This window comes from Sesamum indicum, linkage group LG10 (assembly GCF_000512975.1).
Source record: "Sesamum indicum cultivar Zhongzhi No. 13 linkage group LG10, S_indicum_v1.0, whole genome shotgun sequence".
In the NCBI taxonomy this organism is placed as follows: Eukaryota; Viridiplantae; Streptophyta; class Magnoliopsida; order Lamiales; family Pedaliaceae; genus Sesamum; species Sesamum indicum.
Window position 1 is genome coordinate 893,226 of NC_026154.1, and position 20,355 is coordinate 913,580.

Sequence of the window (20,355 nt, forward strand, 5' to 3'; positions counted from 1 at the left end):
TCTCTCCGTAGAGAGGGAGGGGGGTCGGGGGTTAGTTTGAGTTTGAGTTTGAGGAGATTAATCTGCAAGAATTGGGATGAACATAAGAACGAGTTATACAGAGTAGATATGTATGTATTTTAGTTCTTGAGGAGGGTTCGGGTTTCTAACTTGGGTAAATTTTCTGAGTATGATTATGGGAGTCGGTGATAGATACACTGAACGTGTATGTATATAATAAATATACATGTGAAGACACACCTAAGACAGTAGGCATTCAATAGAAAAATTTTAAAATTCATCTTTTAAGTTTCAACTGATTACAAAATCATTTCTGAACTTTTTATTCTGTCAAAATTTGTTACTCCAATCAAATTTCACCTACAAATTCTAGCAAATAAACCAAAAAACAAAAAAAAGATTATCAAAATAAACTTATATTAGTTAACTTAATATATCAATGTATTGCATAGTTTGTAGCCAAGAGAAAAAATGAATAAAAATTTTCGTATTTTTTGTCAAATTCATATTTTCAGGTTGACAAATTTGTAGCCAAGAGAAAAAATGAATAGAGATTTTCCTATTTTTTTTGTCAAATTCATATTTTCAAGTTGACAAAATTAGTAAAATGTTTTAAAAGAGTAAATTATTAAGATTTTAAAATGAGTCTTAAGGGGCAATGTCAACTAGTAAGCACAGATATTGACAGTGGAGTGTTGCAAAGATATCAACAAAAATTGCACCATGAGAGAAGGCACAATCCCACAAATTTCTTTAATAAATTTGGCCTTCTGAAGCCTCTTTGATTATATTATGTTACATACCCACAATGAGGAAAAAAAAATAAAAAGCAAACACGATATATGGACATAAATCAGCAGAGCAAGAGTGGATTATCATATACCCATCTTGCAGAGCTTATGATACAACACACTTAACTGCAGGTAAGGCTTTAACCCCAACCGTAAAAAGAAAAAAAAAATGTTGTAAGTAAGAAGAAGGGTATAGGAACATCACTTCTTGGCCAGCCGTCCCGTGCCCCTGTTGCTTCCACACGACGAGCGCTCTTATAAAGATTTAAAGGGTTATGAGTGTCCTGTACTGCAGAATAATTCACTTTAAAAGGAGATGCTAATTTTAATACACTAGCCATTGAAACATGCCGTTACTGCGTAGGTGCATATGATAATCAATCTTTCAAACTTTAAAATATAGTATAAATAAAAATAAAAATATATAAACCAATACATTACATTTAAGAAAAACAAAGAAAGAAAGAAAAGAAAACTAATTTAGCAATTAATGTAAAATTTGAAAGTTGAATAAGTTAATTATCTTGTTAGTTGAAGGACACTTATGGCTTTACAAAAAATTGGTGCAGCGGCGTCATTAACCGCCGCTTGTGGGTGTGGAGAGTGTTTCTTTTTTATATTAGTATATTTTTTATATCAGCATAGATGGATTCTGAAACGATGAGATCATGATGACAAAGTTATAGGAGATTGATACATGATGAAAGTTCCAACATTAAACTGTACCTAAGATTGAAGGTTCGGAAGCCGAGATACTCTCTCGATTTCCTTGATTATTAGTTCCTTTTCCTCTTCAAATTGATCATCTTCAGCACCTGCAACATCCCAAAGAATATATAGATGACTGTTAATGAGAATGGATATTTTTCACCAAGAAATTATTGACTAAAGCCCCGATGGATTGTCTTGATTTCTAACCAGCATTTTGAGTCGCACAATGTTGTAAATGGAATCCCATTACCTTTTCCAGCAGATAGGCTGTGGAGCAGTGCTAAAAGCTTTTCATTGTTCTTCGCCAGGATAACTTTTATATCTCGAGGTTTGTTCGGGTTAGCCACAAAAACCTGTAGGTCATATAATAAAATTACTCCAAATTTGCATCTAGAATAACCAACTGAACAACCAGATGCAAGAACTTGAAACGAATAGAACTAACCCATTTCACACCAGTAAAAGGACAGAAGGGTGGATAATTCTGGACTGTCACAAATAGTGAGAGAATAAATGTCTTATTACCTTGAAAATATGGAATGCAGATACTTGAATGTTTTTGCTTGAATCCTGTACAAAAAGATCTCAATAAGAGAAAATTACGCTCCAAAACGTCTCAAGATCTCCAGATTGCATTTAAAGCAATTTGTGCTGGAAAATTTCATTATTTTATCCATGAGCATGAACAAGTTCATCTGAAAGAATGTGGAATGATGCTACTCTTCAGAAGCTTTGGGTGTTTGGCATCTTCACAGAAGTTTGACATAAGAAATTCCACATACTTAACAAGGATGTAAGTGAGAACTGTAAAATTTCCAAGTAACAGAAGTTGAGGTAACAGTCACCTGAATAACCAATCTTTTATAAAGCATATCAAGGATGAAAGCTAGTGGCACCAAGGCCTTAAATATCTCAAATATGGAATTAAAGTAAACTAGGATTATGCTCAGTACTCGTACACTAATTTCACAAAATCAAATCCCATAATAGATATACACAAGCAGGTTGGTTTAAACACGTGGTGGAAGCACTAGGGCCTATTATCATGCTCTTAAGCTGCTCAAAATTGTATGTAAAGATGAAAAATGAACAGCATAATTTCTTTCATGCAACTATAAGCCTTGCCATTTGATCATATAATCACAATTTCTAAAATCATCTAGGATCTGGAAAAGGAAGTATTGAACAGTACCTTCAACAATGTCATCATGACTTTTAAGTGGCGAACCTCTGCGATGTAGCGTTTCATTATATTGGAATTTGGTGATTCCAAAAGAAACTCCGAGAGAAGCTAAAGTTCATGGAAGATAAATTGTTAAGATAATACAAGGAACAAAGGAAGCAGCCACACTAGCCAATAGAAGACAAACCTTCAATGACTGCCTTCTAGTAACATAGTTAGCAGATGTCAAAAGCTTTTCATATTGCTCAAAAAACTGGAAAAATAAAAATCATTGAGTAAGATAAGAGACAATTCCAGAACCCAAATGAAAATAGAAGACAGAATATTCAAAAGCTGCAATACATATCCTTCTAATTGGAAAAAAATGATATAAGTAAAACAAGATTCTTCAGCTCAGATGAGAGCTTAATGATAAATTTCTTTCCAGTACGTCAAGTGTATTACTGACACCAGTTTGGGCAGCACCTCATTGTAGTGAGTGGTCAGGAATTCAGAAACTGCAGTTGCATGTTTCGTGAGCAGATCCTGGCAAATTTATTTCCAAATGATAAGTAGTAGCACAAAGCTAGTCTAAGATGATGATCAAGTAATAGGAGAATAAACAAGAGATCTAACCTTAAATGTAGAAAATGCATCGGAGGCAATATCAAAATTAGGTAGCTCAACAAATTTGAAGAATAACCCAAAGCTGGGAGACTCCAATATGTATCTGAAATTTGAGCGTGAATAATATAATTTCAACAAGCTGCAACACAGAAAAAGGCCTACTACAGCTCTTCTCTCAAACATATTCCCAGCAACATTTCTCGTCATGTTAGAGAAACAGGTAAACTTCTAGAAGGATATGGAAGGAGCCAATTAAAACATATCTCTTACTTTGCAAGAGTTGGTAATTTGATGCACTCCCTCAGCATATGTCCACAAGTCAGAGCAATTTCCTTGTTATCGTAGCTGTTTGCCAAGCAGAAGGTATATATCAATTATTTGACATTGGTTTGACATAACGAGGCACAACCAAAATATATCTACACAATATGAGTATATAAGAGCTAAAACAGGAAACACAAGAGCAAATGCAACAGAAACAGCATAAAACATATTGAAGTCAACGCCTGAGTTTAGCATGCATACTCCACAATTATAAATATTCTTGTAGAGTAAATATTTTTGCCTATTTCTGTGTTTACTCATTTTTGGCACACACAAACAAAGGGGAAATATTAGAACACAGTAGTAATAAAAAATAAATTATACATGATTCATATAATAAATAAAGGAAATCTATGCTGATTGAGAAAAGTACATTTATTTAGCTAAACTTCTAGTAGCTGTCATTCACGATCAAGAAAACAAATCTTTGACTTCATACACCATACACCTGTTTAAGTAGCGAAATTTCCAGGAGCCAACTACTGCAGTTGTCTCTCTATATGTATCATTATGCGTGTGCATATGGGTGTTGGCACGCTAAATTTAGTCTTTGGGCTTGGGTGTTTCACGAAGATCATAAATATAGAATAAGTTATAAATACCATGATCAGCATGCATGAAAATGAAAAGGCCAAAAAAGGCAAGCAGAACAACTGGCTTGCAGAATATGAATACTCTTACCACACGACAAGGAAGTCAAGCAACTCTAGATGGTTCTCCATGTATTGTGCACAGCAAAATACTGAATCAACCTTTTGCTTCAGCAATATAGACCAACAGTGGACTAGATTTTTCCGAGTCTGCAGGGATTATATCATATAATTGTCGAGCACCAATGTATGACGAACAGATTTACATGCATTTACAACTTTTGCCTTAAAACTTTTACAGTTACTTACTTCCCACCCCAGTGTGGGTAGTTTGTGAAAGAGAAGAGAAATAACATCTTCGTTACAGATTTCAAGCGTCAATTGTGCAACTTGATCAGCACTTGGTTCAATTTCCCCGTCTCCTGACAACATAGTTCTCATTGTCACTATGTTCTTCTCAACTTCCTCTAAAGCCTGTAGCTTAGTGAAAAAGTGAGCAACATGACATATCAGCAAATCATACAACACGACAACGAGACAAGTACAGCAGTAGCCAGCCAGCTAGCCCTCTATATGTAATCCTTCTTAAGTAGACGAACTCTATCGACCAAGACAAATCCATAACATCACATATAAACAAAATAAACTAAATTATATGCTTCAACCAACAATAGATTATATGTCACCTTATTGGTTGTTTCTTTCTTTCATTTCAGGCCACAGTTACTCTTTTGCAATAAAGTAAATTTTATACTAGTTCTCCTCCTGACCAACCAAGTTGCGAGTGGGGTTGGCAGATGAAATGCTGACTCTTATATCTAATGGCATGCTCCAGAATATTCATCAAGGTAAACCCATAAACATCAAAAAGGCTTTCCTTGATCCATCCCCACTGAAAAGACCTGTAACTATTGCACTCCAGTGATCACAGTGCCTCCAACAAAAACAAAAATATAACAACTCAATCACAAGTTCCAGTCTGTCTAACTAGTTTCCTAAAGTATTCCTTAATAAAAATCCTGATCATGCAACTAATAAGCTTGAGTTTGAACTCAAGTAATACTTCAAAGAGTCGTGATCGCCAACACTATATATAATAAAGTTCGTCTAAACTCAGAATCAAGTCCCTGATCGCTTTTGATAGAGCAGCATTTGATTGAACAAGAACTAATTATATCATAATCCCTACACCGTACACTCCACCAAACACCAAGAAGTAATCACATTTATTACCGTCTAACGGAATCTTCACAATTCAACAATACTAGAGAAAGAGTTGACCTTCTCCAGGGCTTTGACTTCAGCTACAGTTTTGGAGTCGAGCGCCGTTAGACTATCCTTGACTGCTTTCGCCAATTCCTGCGGCGTCTTAGGCCTCGATTGCTTGAAAAATGAGAACGACATTCTTGTATTTCAGTGAAGATTGCGAAATTTTCCTGGTAATCGAGGTAATTTTTGCTTGAACTGCAGTGATCGGCTTCCAATTTCTGGTAGTCTGAGAGTGGGAGTTCCTGAGGATTTTCGGTAAATCCGGTTCCCAATTTTGGGATTTTCATCGACCGAGAGATTGAAGCGAAATTCTCGTGTTTTGTCATAAAAAGCGCAATGTTAGTCTTCACTTGATTCTAAAATCGGACTTTAGACCGATTTCTATTTTCTTTCCAGAGGTGCACACTGTTTTCTATTTTTCCATATTTTTATAAATCATTATTAATTTTTTTATAAAAAAAATATAAATAATTGATAACAATAATTCTGTAATAGATGGGATTAAAATATATATTTTTCTAAAGGCAACTCAAAAGTTGTTTACTATCTTCATTATCTTATTTTTAGATTTTTTAAATTTTTAAGTAATTTATTGCTAATAGCACTACACATAATCAAAGATTAAGATAATGCAATCATTACATTATTCAGATAATGTATTTTTTTAGGATCAATATATTAACCAATTAAAATTAGATTAAAATATATAAACATCTCTTATTTTCTGCAAAGTTATAAATATACATGTTCGGATTATAATTATAATTACTAAGAATAATTACATTCCTTCCCCTAAAGTTTAGTGTAATTATATGTAGACTCTCTGCAATTTGTGAAATTACGTCTAATATCCTTAAAATTTATTTTCGTTTAACAAATAAATCTCTTCGTCAGTCAAATTCACCGAATTTGCTGATATTAACTAGAAAAAACAGAATGAAAATTAACATTTATCCTCAATTGACTTATTACGGGTCAAATAATTTATTTCCGACTAAACTGTCCTTATAACGGTGAAGATATACCTTGTCTCATGCATTGCTACGTGAAGAACATATGAGGTAATTTGGTCATAGAAATATTTATTTGACATGTAATAAATCAGTAATAAGTCAATTAGTGGTGTATATATATTTAATTTTTTTTGTTAATATCAACAAATTGGGTGAATTTTCACTAATGAAAAGACTTATTTACTAGTCGAAGGCAAACTTTAGGAAGTTATATGTAATTTCTCAAACTACGTGTAATTACAATTATATTCCATTTATAGCAGCAAAATTTATACAAACACTCATACAAAATATTAAACTAACACTTTTCGACGAATGTAATTATAATTTATTTAAAATACAAATAATGCTCCTATATTTTGTGTAATTTCGAGTGAATGTTAATATGATTTACTGTTATTTTTAATATAATTCATAATAAATTTAGTAATTATTTAAATGAGTTTAATACTATGATAGGTTGGTTGGAAATCCAAATTTTAATTATTATTGTAAGCCTATAAATGCAACAACAATTGAATTGAAAAATAGTGATCAATTATAAGCTTTATTTAATTAAATATTATGAATAGTAAGTAATTAAATAAAGTATGATTGGAGTTGGATGCTTTACCAGAAATAAGAGACTCCTTTGCTTGGACTAATTGTTGATCGAATTCGAAGGTGTTTACTTGGAACAAATCCTTTTATTTTTAGAGCGAAAATCCTCACCTTTTTCCTCATATAGAAAGCTACTCTCATTTATCCGTAGCTGTAGGTCGGCAATAAATCGGCTTTAACCCATCACCTGAAATCCACGCACTCATCAACCATGTGAAATTCTCTCGTTGTTACCACTGTATATTCGTATATGTATATGTTGTGCGCGCGCACATAGACTGAAGATTTTGTAGGTGGGAAGACTAATGATATAGAAAGCGGAAGAAAAATGAGGGGGTTTGATCGGATAAACGCGGTCTTACCGGACGAATTGGTACTGGAAATTTTCCGGCACGTTGAGTCGAAGCCGAGCCGCGACGCCTGCTCGCTGGTTTGCAAGCGCTGGCTTGGCCTAGAGCGGCTTAGCCGGGACACCATTCGCATCGGCGCCTCCGCCACCCCCGACAGCCTCGTCAAGCTGCTCAGCAGCCGCTTCCCTAACATACGATACGTATTTATCGATGAACGCCTCTCCATATCTCTGCCGGTCCAATATGTAAGGGGATCTTGATTTTTGCTTTTCGCTTCTATTTTATTAAATTGAATTGTTTTACGATTGCACAAGTTAATTGCTCGGGTTTGTAGATTTTTTAGGATTCTATTCAGGATTTTTTTTTTTTTTTTTTGGTGTTGTTTTGATGATTGGTGAAGACGTTATTTGATCGGTGAGGCTGGAAACTGTAGAGATTTTCAAGTTGTTAAATTCACTTGTTTGAGTTAGGAACAATACTTGTTCAATATGTAATTCGATACGATCTTTGGGGTTTCTTTGCTTTGGAGAATTTATGAATAAATTGCTTTTGTGTTCACTTGTTTTAGTTGTTTCATATCATTGCACTCCAGCTTAGTTGATGGTTTGATTCAAGTCTTAATTCTTCCAGTAAGTGTCATATGCAATTTGGCAGGGAAACTGCAAGGGAGCCCCATTCTTTCTAACTCCATTAGTCTCAGTATTTCGAATTTTCTACTAAACATCGCGGATTTCCTCTCACGATGCAGGGAAAAAGACGTCGTATTAGTCGCGCCGTTCCTTCAATTGGCAGGTTCCGTGATGGGTCTGATCAAAGTGTGGGTGGAGATGATGGGATTGCAACGAGCTGTTTATCAGACTCTGGGTTGGGAGCTGTTGGAGACAGCTTCATAAAACTTGAAAAGTTGAGCCTTATATGGTGCTCTAGTGTAACGGATCTAGGGCTAAGATCGTTTGCTGAGAAATGCAAATCACTTAAATCTTTGGATTTACAGGTACTTGCCCAAATTAACTTCTGTTATGTCAGTTGTACCCTGGATTTGATACATTTTAGGACTGTATCTTGATCAGTCTATTATGTGAACAATCAAAGCTGCTCAATGAAGATATCCAAAATCCTTCAATATGCTTTAGCTTGTTATGTATGAGGGGAAGTTGGGGAGTGAAATATAGAAGTAAATATGATAAGACCTTGTCTGGTTAATTGGAAATTTTGGAAGGGAAAGTGAAGTTTTTATTTGACTTAATGATACTTTTCAAATCATATTGAGATACTTATGCTGAGAAACATAAAAGCTGGTTTCTTTTCATCTGTCTTTCTTCAACCCAAACAAGAAACCCCTCATGATTAACTAACAAGAAGGATCTTCTAGTTTCTTTCTCCTTGTGCCTGCTTGCTTAATACTAGCTTTGATGCATGTTGTTTTGATGGTGCTAAAAAACTTGATCGTTATTGATTGTGCATCAGTTTCTTATTAATATTTTTATGATTGCTCTTGTATTGAGGACTATAACCAAGTTGCTTTGTACATCTTCTTCCTTAAGGGTTGCTACATCGGAGATGAAGGTTTAGCTGCTGTAGGAGAATGCTGTAATTTTCTTGAGGATTTGAACCTGCGGTTTTGTGAAGGATTGACAGACACAGGACTCGTTAGGTTGGTCCTTGGTTGTGGGAAGACTTTGAGATCGCTTGGGGTTGCTGCATGTGTCAAGATCACTGATGTCTCATTAGAAGCAGTGGGATCTTACTGCAGATCTCTAGAATCTCTGTCACTCGACTCGGAAATCATCCAAAACAAAGGTCTGCTTGCCGTGGCAAAAGGGTGCTCACTGTTGAAGGTTCTGAAACTGCAGTGTATAAATATTACAGATGAAGCTTTGCAAGCTGTTGGTGTTTTCTGTTTATCATTGGAGTTATTGGCTCTATACAGCTTCCAGAAATTCACAGACAGGTCACTTTTTGATCCCTTGCCTTTTGTCTTGTTATCAACGATGTTTCTCAGGATATATAGAAACTTCAAGTGTAAAGACATCTGATTTTGAAGTGAGTTAAGAATAAAGCCTGTAGAATTAATTTTACTTCTATCATCATGTTTTAGGGTGTAGTTGACACCTCCAACAGTCTTCTTTGCCTTTTGATCTCTGTAGTTTATATGTGATTGCCTCTGAAATATGACTATGGTTATCTTTTTTCTGATCTTGGTTGTTACTAGAACACACTTTTTATATATTTTCATTCTGATTGGGCAGTAGACCGCTCAAATTTTTTATGTGCACACTCTGTAGTCAAATATATTTTCTGGAATCCAATCAGGGATTCATGGTCTGGATTGGGTTTCTTCTATCTTAATTGGCAGTAGCAGTGTTGTGCTTCTATCGCTCTTGTAAAACTCTTAGTTGCTTTCCGTAATATGGGGGCTGATAAGAAAACTAAATGGAGATGAATATTCATTTCTAGCATACTGATAGTCTTTCCTGGAGATTTCTGCAGGAGTCTGTCTGCCATTGGGAAAGGATGTAAAAAGTTGAAAAATCTTACGTTGAGCGACTGTTACTTTTTAAGTAACAAGGGCTTAGATTCTGTAGCTGCCGGTTGCCCAGAGCTTATGCATATTGAAGTAAATGGCTGCCACAATATTGGAACTGATGGACTAAAGTCTATAGGAAAATTTTGCGTGTAAGTGTTTGGTTTCTGTCTTGTGCTTAGCTTACATTTCTGCATATGAACATTTTCCTTCTCCGTCTTTCATCTCTCTGTTTTAAAGGATTACTTTATCTTAATTGGTCTGGGCTGCATCAATACAAAGTAACCCCTGTAGATCCCTTGACCACTACTTTATTACATGTTCCAAGACTAAGAAATAGCTTTTCATTTGATGTCGATTTTTCATATTGATCTGATTTTTGGTCTTGGACCATGACTCCAGCCGACTGTCTGAGCTAGCCTTGCTGTATTGTCAGAGGATAGAAAGTGATGCTCTAAGTGAAATTGGTAAAGGATGCAAGTTCTTACAAGCCCTTCACTTGGTAGATTGCTCAGGGATTGGAGATGACTCCATCTGCAGTATAGCTAAAGGGTGTAAGAACTTGAAGAAGCTACATATTCGCCGATGTTATGAGGTATTACTTTTGTTCCTCCCTCTGCATGTCCTGCTTATAAAGTTTTTTAAATAAATTGGATACTTGCCAAGAAACCTCAATCTTTTTCAATGGCAATGCAATACATATTTTATTTTAACTTTTTACTAACTAAAGCTTTCATTTGCACCATTAATAGGTGGGTAATAAAGGGGTAATTGCTGTGGGTCAACACTGTAAATCTCTCACAGACCTCAGTCTCCGATTCTGTGACAGGTGGGCGATCCCCTATTCTCCCGCTCCTCTGCAAATTATGTAAACTGTAAATCAACTTACGAGGATGCTTTATAAGTTCTTTTGCACCCTCTATTAGAAGTTAGTCTTATCTTCTGTATGTGTGTGACTATCTAAATATCTTTGCTTAAGAAAGATGTTTGTTTGTTTCATCATGTCAAATAAGGTTCGCTGTTATGCTAGTCACAATTATGTTCAGAACACCCAGAATTTATTACATTTGTTTTTGTACTGATTTTCTGAAAGACTGCTTTCTACAATTGATTTTGTGCGTTTGGTTAGTCCATAAGAGTTTCTGCAGTATTATGATTTGCTGTATATGCATGTCACATAAGCCTCCTTCCTATAATTTTGCTCTCCTTTCCTCTGTTTTTCGTTTCTTTCTTCTTCTTCTTCATTTTCTTTTTAATAAATGTGATGTGAAGAGTTCATTTGGTGCACTAGAATAGGCTCTGCCACCATCTCTAGAGCTCCATTCTTTTCGTCCCTCCTGCCTCTGTTGATTTTTTAACCTTCTTGCTGGCAATCTCTTATCCTGATATAAGAGAAAAGAAAAACAGTCCAATAAAACCATTTTTACATTTACCACTTTGAGTTCTGACTGAATCTTGATAATTTTCGATATCATTTCTGCTTTTTGTTTATGTTTTCTATCCCCCGAAACACTTGTTCATTATGACTCTATTGGGGATCCCATATTTCTTGCCGTGTGATAACAGGATAGGGGATGATGCACTGATTTCGATAGGTCAAGGCTGCTCCTTACAGCACCTGAATGTAAGTGGATGCCACCAAATTGGGGATGCTGGAATAATAGCTATTGCTCGAGGCTGCCCTCAACTAAGTTATCTGGATGTGAGCGTTCTTCAGGTGTGCCTTTGAACTCGGTCTCCCATATTTGTGCATGCCATATAAAATTGGTATTGATAGGAAAAAGGTCCTACTTGTAACAATGAGATAAGTTTTCACATGTTTGAAAGTAATACATTGATCGTAAGGAAGCTTTTAAAGCATGCAGATTTGCTTGCTGTATGAAACTTAACATGCAATGTGATCCAAACAAGAACATCATGAATTTTCAGAATACAATTCATGTAGGAGAGTTGAGGTGTTTGCACTGCAAATATGCAATGTTTTGTAATATTCTATGATTCAACTACTTGTTTGGTGTGTCAATGCAACCGTGTATTCCTGGTCTGGAATTTTCTAGATCCAAATTTGATGATTGTTTTTGCGCTTGTGAAACTGTACCGGTTATCGCCCTTTTAAAATCCAAAATATGATCATGAAACTTGGATCAGGCACTGGTAAACATACAAAAGAGAGATTAAATTTAAGCATTTCCTTTTTCCTTTTTTTTTAATAAACTTCCGGGCATTTTCTCAAACGAAGTTACTAGACTTGTCTGGATACTAAAAGTCTCTTTTATTGCCACGCCGCCAGCAACTAATGGTTGTCAGGTATATAAGTATACAAATAGAGATATATGTATGGTAGTCCATTCTCTTGTGTATTATATGCTAACCTACCCCAGTATGCAGTGAGTTAAGAGCCACCAATTTATTTGACATTTATGTGCTCATTTTGCATGTCAAACTTGTTACTTTATATCGAATCATCATCTTTAGCAGAACAGATCTATATACACTTGTTATTCCTTGCCACAGAACCTTGGGGACAATGCAATGGTGGAGCTAGGTGAAGGTTGTCCACTACTGAAGGACATAGTGATATCACACTGCCGCCAAATAACAGATATAGGTGTTAGATATCTCGCAAGAAAATGCACACTACTGGAATCTTGCCACATGGTCTATTGCCCTGGAATTACAGAAGCTGGAGTTGCTACCATGGTCACAACTTGTTCACGAATAAAGAAGGTGTTAGTTGAGAAGTGGAAGGTTAGTGCTAGGACCAAAAGACGAGCTGGGTCCATTATCAACTACCTTTGTGTTGACCTTTAAATCCCTAAATTCAAGTTCAAATAGGAAGAGACGACGCCTACTGTGGCCAGATCCATTCTACGGCTGAATGACAAGTTCAAAATAAAGTGCGACCTATCTTTGTAATTATCTTTTTAAGTTTCTTTCAACTCTTAGTGGCGGTCGTATTCGTGAAATGATTGCTGGTTTCTTTATACCGTTGGTTATAGGTGGTGGGATTGGTACTTTCTTCCGGAGTTTACCAGTGTTGTGATTTTTGTTCCAATGCTACATCATTTCGTTCATTTTGTTAACTGGTACACAGCATGCATATTCTTCAAGTAGAGGGCCCTCGGGCTGAATAGATGATTGATCGCAACAAGCAGCCCTGAATCAATTATAAATGGTTTATTTAGATGTATTATTGCATCAAGATAAAATTTGATTGTGTGTTTATTTTGATATATACACATTGATTAAGTGGAGAAATTATTATCGAACAATTTTGAAATGTATTAAAACCAAAAATATTGTGGGCAAAATTGAGAAATTACATATTTATCAGGTTGGTTGTCATTATTAGGATAACTCATTTCATCTTCCCAGGTGGGACAATGATTAGTAGAAGGCTCATTGTTCAATACCGAGTTTTCATACTTGAAAGTAACACTACATTAAGTTATATTATTTTTCTTATTAGGGCTAATATATCAAAATAAATGAGGCCTCAAGGTCTGTAGGTTAGTATAGACTTCATTTTGGTAGAATAAATCATTTCTCTAGCACTGCTTTTACTTATAATTTTATATATAAACTATAGAAGTTAGTTTATAAATTATTCGAGAGTTCATAATTTGTGATTAAATCAGTTTGATTTATTAAAAAAATAGGGAACGATCTACTAGGATAATTATTTTTAATAATAAATTTATAATACTTATTTTAAACAATCGCAAACATTCTTGATTAAATTGGCGACTGAATGAAACTTTAACAAACTAATGGGGTCAAATAATAAAAATTAATAACCTATGACATATTACAACCCGGTTTCTGGGGAAATTATTATTTTTTTTCTAAAGAAAGAAAAGAGAGTGAAAAAACATAGGGCAAAACCGTAAACGTGCTTCCGCGTTGTTTTTTTTTTATCAATTTTCTTTTTTAGAATTAGAAAATGCGATTGGGAATCAATCCATTTCTCTCTCTACAAATCTCACGCACCGCTCCACAAGACCAAAACCGAAAAATCTGAAGAAAAATACGAGTTCAGAAGTATGAGCTCGAATGAGAAAGTGAAAATGCCGACTGGTTGCTACATCAGAGCTCTCTGGATTCTGAATAATCAGGACTTTGTTGTTTTCTCCAGGTATTTTTGTTTTAAATTATTTTTCAGATCAATTGACGAATGAAACGTTTACAATCTTCTGGATAAAATTACTAGGAAGTTCCCGGTGGTGGAGAAGCGGTGGCGCACGGCTTGTGAGAAAGAAAGTGACCATGATTTTAAGTATAATTTGCTACCTTATGATTCCGAGTTGGCTGCCGCTTTCATTGACCGCAAAAAAAGGTTTGTTCAAAATGTATTACTTAGTTCGAAATTTTCGTTCTGGAATTTTTTATTTTCTTAGCTCAATTTTACTTTGTGTATTATGTGTTATGCTAGTTAATACAGTATTAGTCTAAACATTAAATGTACATAGACGTTGTTGATTAGCGGAAATTTTGTGTGTGCTTGGTCTGTTGCGTTTCAAATTTGAGAAGCGAAGATAGTGCAATCAGAGTACACTTACTTTCAGCATGTAACTTATAGTATGATTAATGTGGATTATCTGTTTGATTTGCAGACCGATCGGATATTTCTTAGTTTTGTTTCTTCATCTTCCCCTACTTGGTAACCTGATGGCTGAAGCAGACAGCAGTATTATTTGAATATTTCTCATGCAATTTCTTATTTGATTTTCAAGTTTTTGCCTTTTCTCGGAGGAAATATGTCACCAGTGACTACAAGTGTATACTATAATAATCATATGCAAGTACTTGTGCAATTCTAATCGTTAATTCTGATGATTTTTTTACCTGCTGACTGAATAATGTAGGGAGGGGTCTGCTCGTGGATTCGGCTTGCGTTTAAGCCAGTCTGCTAAAGGATTCGATTCATGGGTTGATGATCCAATTACTCGTCATGTAATTAGTTTGTACATCAATAAAGAAGAGAAAGGAGAGAATTATATCTTGTGGCCTTTACTGTTACACATAAAGGGTCCGTATTCTATCCTTGTTTTGCCTTTGGTTGAACCTCATCATTTGAAATCCTATTCAAGGATGTCTGATAGATCAGACTGTGGGAGTGCTATAGGAGCAGATGAGAATTTGTCTTCCCTCCTCCTTGATCTTCCATCCATCACAGGGTATGGTAAGTTGTACTTTTACATGCTTGCTTAAACTTATCTCTTCCACCAAGCCTTGCATTTTCAGAAGATATGAATATGATATTACATAGCTCCTTGTCAGATTATTATGTATGACTAATGGATCTGTGCTTGTTTAACTTTTTCCTTCTCCATAGATTAGAGGCTTTTGGTATGGTATCTGGCTTGTTAATCTCTGTGAGATTCTATAAATAAAGTACTGATCCTGATGAGTACCTAATCAAACCTTTTTCTGATCAGGCACAGTTGAGCACAACACACTGCCATATCTGGTTTTATGTTTTTTTCATCACCAAACAGATGGAAACTGATGAACTGGTGACCTTGCCCCAATTTGCCTTTGGGATTGCTGCTGTGAATGTCAATTGTTAGGATTCCTTCAAACATTTCATCATATTCCCCATCTTCCCTTTCTCCGACCAGGAGAATCCTCCTTGGGCACGTTTCCTATATATGTTGTGTTGTTTGATATAGCTTCTTTGGGCTGATATCTCTCCTTTTCACCTAAATTATTCAATGTGTGATGTATTAAGCTTCCTGGTGTCAACTATCATGACTTATCTTGAAATATTCTCTAATTGAGAGTGAACTCCTTCCTTATTCAGGCGTGTTACTTGTTCCAGTTCTAATGCTGACCAGCCCTTCATGAATTTTTGAATTAGGGGATTTAATGTGGCACATACAATTGGAGACATTATAGTTGGAGAAGCAATGGAACCTGAAGTAGTTGTGGCTGCAGCTCCCTCAGTCGGAGGGTTGCTGGATTCTCTCACAGGTAGTATTGGGATTACAGGTATCTCTGCAAGAGCGAAACCTGTAGCTGCTCCTCTGGCAGCATCCACTGTTTCGGGGACGGCTGTGAGTGGAGCTGTAATGTCAGATACTCCAAAGATGGGTTCCAGGCCCTTGGACAAGGATGCACTTCGGTCTTTCATCAGCAGCTCGATGCCCTTTGGTTGGTACTCTTTCTTATGGTATTTCTCATCTCGAATCGTGTTGGAGTCTTTTGGTATTAATGCTTTATGCTTTTGACTATCATTTCTTTTACCTCTCTCTTTGCTGTAGGCACTCCACTGGATATGAACTTCTTAAATATTACTGCCATCAAGACTACTGGATTTTCTTCAGCAGATGTGCCTCCTGCAGAGCGCAAGCAACCAGCTTGGAAACCTTATCTTTACAGGGGGAAGCAACGGATTCTATTCACAATCTATGACACAGTCCATGCTGCAATGTATGATAGGGATGAGATCCCTGATAGCATAACAATTTCTGGTCAGGTTAACTGTAGAGCAGAATTAGAAGGATTGCCTGATGTTTCGTTCCCATTGACTGGGTTGGACACTGCCCGCATTGAGTCATTATCCTTTCACCCCTGTGCTCAAGTTCCAGAGCATGGCGGTGATAAGCAGGCTGTTACCTTTTCACCACCATCAGGGAATTTTATATTAATGCGTTATCAGGCACGTTGTGCTGTTGGACCTCCAATAAAGGGGTTTTACCAGCTTTCAATGGTCTCCGAAAATGAAGGTGCATTTTTGTTTAAGTTGAGCATCATGGAAGGTTATAAAGCTCCTGTAACAGTAGAGTTCTGTACGGTAACCATGCCTTTTCCAAGGAGAAGGGTGGTTTCTTTTGATGGGACACCTTCCATTGGAACAGTTTCATATACTGACCACTCAGTAGAGTGGAAGATAATAACAAACACTCGAAGTGTTTCGGGGAAGAGCATTGAGGCAACTTTTCCTGGGACAGTCAGATTTGCTCCATGGCAAGCTCAAAAAATGCCTTCATCTGGTTTGGCACTTGGAAGTATGACCGATGAAGACAGTGATCTTGAAACGGAATCTGGTGGCAGCATGGTTAATGTTGAGGATTACATTATGGAGAAAATGAGTAAGGATCTTCAAGCAGTTGATCTAGAGGAGCCCTTTTGCTGGCAAGCGTACAATTATGCAAAAGTATGTGTTTTCCTTAAGTCCATATAATTTTTAGTCAAACCCATCCATAATAAATGACAAAAGAAAGAAAAAACTTTTAGTCATGCTATTTGATCAACTATACACTCACTTCCAGCCAAATTACTTTACGACACTATTGGTTTTCTTTACTGAAGTGAAATATACCACGATCATGGCAAAATTTGTTCACTAATTAGATTTGATATAGTGTTTGCACTCTCATGTTTCACTCATATATCAGTAAGTCGTCTTTTATTTTCCTCATATCAGATTAATTCGATGACTGCAGGTTTCTTTCAAGATGGTAGGACCTTCAATGTCAGGAATGTCTATTGATCCTAAATCTGTAAGTTTTCACATTTCCCTTTCAAAGGAATAATAAAACAATACTTTGTCGACAAATAGATCCTTGTTAAAGAAGAGTGATACTGCACGTCTTTCGACCATTGTTTTTTTTCTAACCATCATATGTTATATCACCGCTGATGAGTTCCTCTAACCAGAGTAACACTATTCTCTGTTCCGAAGTTACAACTTCTCAGTTGTCATATTTTATAGTGGAAATGAAAGAAAAACTAAATAAGCTATACTCTGAACAAATTCCATGGGCCAAAAGTCAAAACGGAAAGGAAGGAGTATCCTTTGATGTCATGATAATAAGATGCTTAGAAGTTTCAGAATTTTGATAATACAAGAATGTGCTTCACTATTCATCTCCAATGCATGTGCTTCACACTTCCAGAATATCTGATTTAAAGTTGTCTATAACTCCTATACTACATTTGTTTAAACATAAAGACCTCTGAATCGTCCTGATAATGAATTTCAGCCTATTATGCCTTTTTATTTACTTTTATTTCATTTTTAATCCATTGGAGCTTTCTGTATCGAGTTGTTTATCGAGTGTGTGTATTCTTTTCTGGTTTGGGTATTTACAGTTGAAGTGCTCTATGCAGGTAAGCATATTCCCAGCAGTTAAGGCACCCGTGGAAATTTCAACTCAGGTATGCTTGTTGTACATCACTGGTCTATGATTGGGTGCTTTGAAACACTTCATGGAAACATATTTATGTCTATTTTATAAGCTGCCTCACAGTTGTTTAGGCACTAAAGTGCGTATTCGTTCTCATTTTAGTAATTTCCTGTTCATGTATCAAAACAATAGGTTACTTCTGGCGATTATATTTTGTGGAATACATTGGGAAAATGTCCTGTTGCAGCCACACCAGAGGTATAGAAGATCAACGGGAAATGCTTATAACAAACTTTAATCCAATGTTGCATCAGGTGGTCTGTGTCTATGTAAGTTTTCAAGCATCAATTGACGTTCTACCTTGCATGAGATGATGCAGAAACATGTTGGACTGGGTTAGTTTGCTAAGATGTTGATATAATATTTTATGGTTTTGTATTCTCCCCACCGCATTGCATTTAGATCTGTGGCTTGGGAATTGTTGGGTATTGAAATTGACAAGCTAGATAGGTCTTGAATTGAGCTGTAAATCTGGCCCTGTGTCCCCTGTTGATCATAGAGGCTCAAACTCAGCTCATATATATTACTGTTGTGCTCGGTTGACATGTTTTTGAGTTTTTCTGGTTTTTTTTGCACTAACAAATTTTTTTATGTGTTCAGAAATATTAATGTTTGCCAAATAATTGCATATGTATGAACTAGGGTGTCAAATGGGCGGGTTGGATTTGGAACAAGTGCAAAATGAGTTGGGTTGCAAATGGGCAGGTTAGGTTGGTGCTAACTATTTTCTTATATTTATCTCTAAAAGATACAATATTTTAGATAATAATAAGATAAAGCAATATCTTTACTAGCTATTTGTAATATAATATAGTTAAACTTCTATTATTCATTTTTTTGAAAGTATCCATGTATATTAAAGATTCATTTGTTAAATTATAAATTAAAAACTTGTATTGTATACAAAATATATACCCTATTTTTTTAAAACAAAGGATGGATCGAATAATTTTACAATATCTGTTTATAGAATCGAATTCTGAATTTTCATTTGTAATAATAATAGCTATTTGTCAATTTTACAATATTTGTTTATAGAATCGAATTCTGAATTTTCATTTGTAATAATAATAGCTATTTGTATATATTAATCGTAAATATTAGTTCATTATAACTTATTATTAGGTAGTGATGTTATAATTACATTGTCGATTTATTAAAAAAGAATAAAAAAAGAAATTTTACATAGTCATATAGAAATTGCAAGTTTTGACTATCTTATAAAATCTTTCACTTTCCTTGTGTTATTATTTAATTTGAAAATTGTTGATTTACCAAATATATTTTGCGATTTGTTTCTAATAAAAAATGGAAAAGTTAGAACACCCAAAAGTAATTAGTGATATATAGTACAACTAATCAACAATGAATTTAAACAATTAAACTATGGGTCGGACCGATATAAATTCCATGGTGCAATAATATTTTATTAAGTTCAATCAACGCATACTAAGTATGTAATGCCATTGCAACGGTGCCATGGCGTTCCTTGATGCATGAATCCTTTAAGATATTGCACAATCTGTTTGTGCTTTGGCTGGCCATTCTAGAGAAGCTTAACAGGCTGCGGATGCATCAGATTGGTGCTCAGTATACTTTGTGCGACTGGCAGCATCCAGGGACGTATGATCACCTATTTTTGCAACGTACAGGCTGTATTATTCACATTCGGTGATTTATTCGATGGAGATGACCTAGAAAGTAATGGCACGAAGGGGTGCTTGGGACTGCAGGGCGATGGAAAGAGAAGCACCCAGTGCATGCAACTTACCAGCAGTCCTTGCTTCGCTCTTGTACCATATATGGCAAGAAAGGAACATGAGATGATTTCCTCAAATTAGTAGTAGCTTCACTTGTTGAGCAGATTGGGCAGGAATTACTTGTATTAAGATCCTACATCCCTTGTTGTAATTTATGTGTTTAGGATTCGGCGAATAACTTGGTAGGATTGGTTTGGAGCCTCAAGATGTACATTGTACAGGGTTTTAATAAAATTTAATTGAATTTTCAACTGATTTAAACTCATTGTAAAATATTTTAAATCAAAACCCAACACAGCCGAACCTAAAACTACTAGGGTGGGATGGTGGTAACCCAAATTATATGAACCATTTGGAAGGGGAATAACCTTGAAATGAAAATTTTGGCAATATTGACCTGGCTGTTGAAGGTAAAAATAAGCATGAAGAATGCATAAAGGAA

At 35.6% G+C, this 20,355-nt stretch overlaps 3 protein-coding genes across 8 annotated transcripts; 2 read left to right on the forward strand and 1 right to left on the reverse strand.

The window, feature by feature from the left end:
• On the reverse strand, positions 707 to 5,794 carry LOC105171417 (calcium-binding protein 39). 4 transcript variants are annotated; one of them, XM_011092533.2, is made up of 12 exons: positions 5,487 to 5,794; positions 4,515 to 4,679; positions 4,297 to 4,415; positions 3,562 to 3,636; positions 3,301 to 3,430; positions 3,151 to 3,210; positions 2,873 to 2,938; positions 2,695 to 2,793; positions 2,028 to 2,072; positions 1,753 to 1,855; positions 1,518 to 1,606; positions 707 to 1,045 (listed from the first exon to the last, which is right to left on the reverse strand). In XM_011092533.2, exons 1-11 carry the CDS (start codon positions 5,607 to 5,609, stop codon positions 1,518 to 1,520), a joined length of 1,074 nt encoding a protein of 357 aa, XP_011090835.1. In that variant the 5' UTR covers positions 5,610 to 5,794; the 3' UTR covers positions 707 to 1,045. The 4 variants fall into 4 exon arrangements, with proteins under 4 accessions (XP_011090835.1, XP_011090834.1, XP_011090833.1 ...); XM_011092532.2 differs by having other exon boundaries at positions 707 to 1,075; XM_011092531.2 differs by having other exon boundaries at positions 707 to 1,080; positions 5,487 to 5,793.
• Positions 7,135 to 13,035, forward strand: LOC105171419 (F-box/LRR-repeat protein 4). Its single transcript, XM_011092535.2, has 8 exons — positions 7,135 to 7,682; positions 8,186 to 8,431; positions 8,982 to 9,388; positions 9,928 to 10,113; positions 10,364 to 10,556; positions 10,714 to 10,790; positions 11,528 to 11,678; positions 12,476 to 13,035. The coding sequence occupies exons 1-8, from the start codon at positions 7,416 to 7,418 to the stop codon at positions 12,770 to 12,772; spliced, it is 1,824 nt and encodes a 607-aa protein (XP_011090837.1). The 5' UTR covers positions 7,135 to 7,415; the 3' UTR covers positions 12,773 to 13,035.
• Positions 13,877 to 20,164, forward strand: LOC105171420 (AP-5 complex subunit mu). 3 transcript variants are annotated; one of them, XR_848580.2, is made up of 10 exons: positions 13,877 to 14,096; positions 14,172 to 14,297; positions 14,827 to 15,138; positions 15,822 to 16,114; positions 16,225 to 17,120; positions 17,410 to 17,466; positions 18,077 to 18,124; positions 18,286 to 18,422; positions 18,796 to 18,858; positions 19,806 to 20,164. XR_848580.2 is itself a non-coding variant. In XM_011092537.2 (8 exons), the coding sequence occupies exons 1-8, from the start codon at positions 14,005 to 14,007 to the stop codon at positions 18,355 to 18,357; spliced, it is 1,896 nt and encodes a 631-aa protein (XP_011090839.1). In that variant the 5' UTR covers positions 13,877 to 14,004; the 3' UTR covers positions 18,358 to 18,773. The 3 variants fall into 3 exon arrangements, 1 of the variants encoding a protein (XP_011090839.1); XR_848581.2 differs by lacking the exon at positions 18,796 to 18,858; XM_011092537.2 differs by lacking the exons at positions 18,796 to 18,858; positions 19,806 to 20,164 and having other exon boundaries at positions 18,286 to 18,773.

What these genes read in the sequence shown, in the direction of transcription:
- LOC105171417 (XM_011092533.2), bottom strand. Translation starts at nt 5,609, where the DNA reads ATGTCGTTCTCATTTTTCAAGCAATCGAGGCCTAAGACGCCGCAGGAA. An exon ending in CTTGACTTCCTTGTCGTGTG is followed by an intron (nt 3,637 to 4,296) that starts GTAAGAGTATTC and finishes CTTGGCAAACAG; the next exon opens with CTACGATAACAAGGAAATTG. An exon ending in ATGCATTTTCTACATTTAAG is followed by an intron (nt 3,211 to 3,300) that starts GTTAGATCTCTT and finishes TAAATTTGCCAG; the next exon opens with GATCTGCTCACGAAACATGC.
- LOC105171419 (XM_011092535.2), top strand. Translation starts at nt 7,416, where the DNA reads ATGAGGGGGTTTGATCGGATAAACGCGGTCTTACCGGACGAATTGGTA. An exon ending in TATCTCTGCCGGTCCAATAT is followed by an intron (nt 7,683 to 8,185) that starts GTAAGGGGATCT and finishes CTCACGATGCAG; the next exon opens with GGAAAAAGACGTCGTATTAG. An exon ending in TTCCAGAAATTCACAGACAG is followed by an intron (nt 9,389 to 9,927) that starts GTCACTTTTTGA and finishes AGATTTCTGCAG; the next exon opens with GAGTCTGTCTGCCATTGGGA.
- LOC105171420 (XM_011092537.2), top strand. Translation starts at nt 14,005, where the DNA reads ATGAGCTCGAATGAGAAAGTGAAAATGCCGACTGGTTGCTACATCAGA. An exon ending in GACTTTGTTGTTTTCTCCAG is followed by an intron (nt 14,097 to 14,171) that starts GTATTTTTGTTT and finishes TAAAATTACTAG; the next exon opens with GAAGTTCCCGGTGGTGGAGA. An exon ending in CCGTGGAAATTTCAACTCAG is followed by an intron (nt 18,125 to 18,285) that starts GTATGCTTGTTG and finishes TCAAAACAATAG; the next exon opens with GTTACTTCTGGCGATTATAT.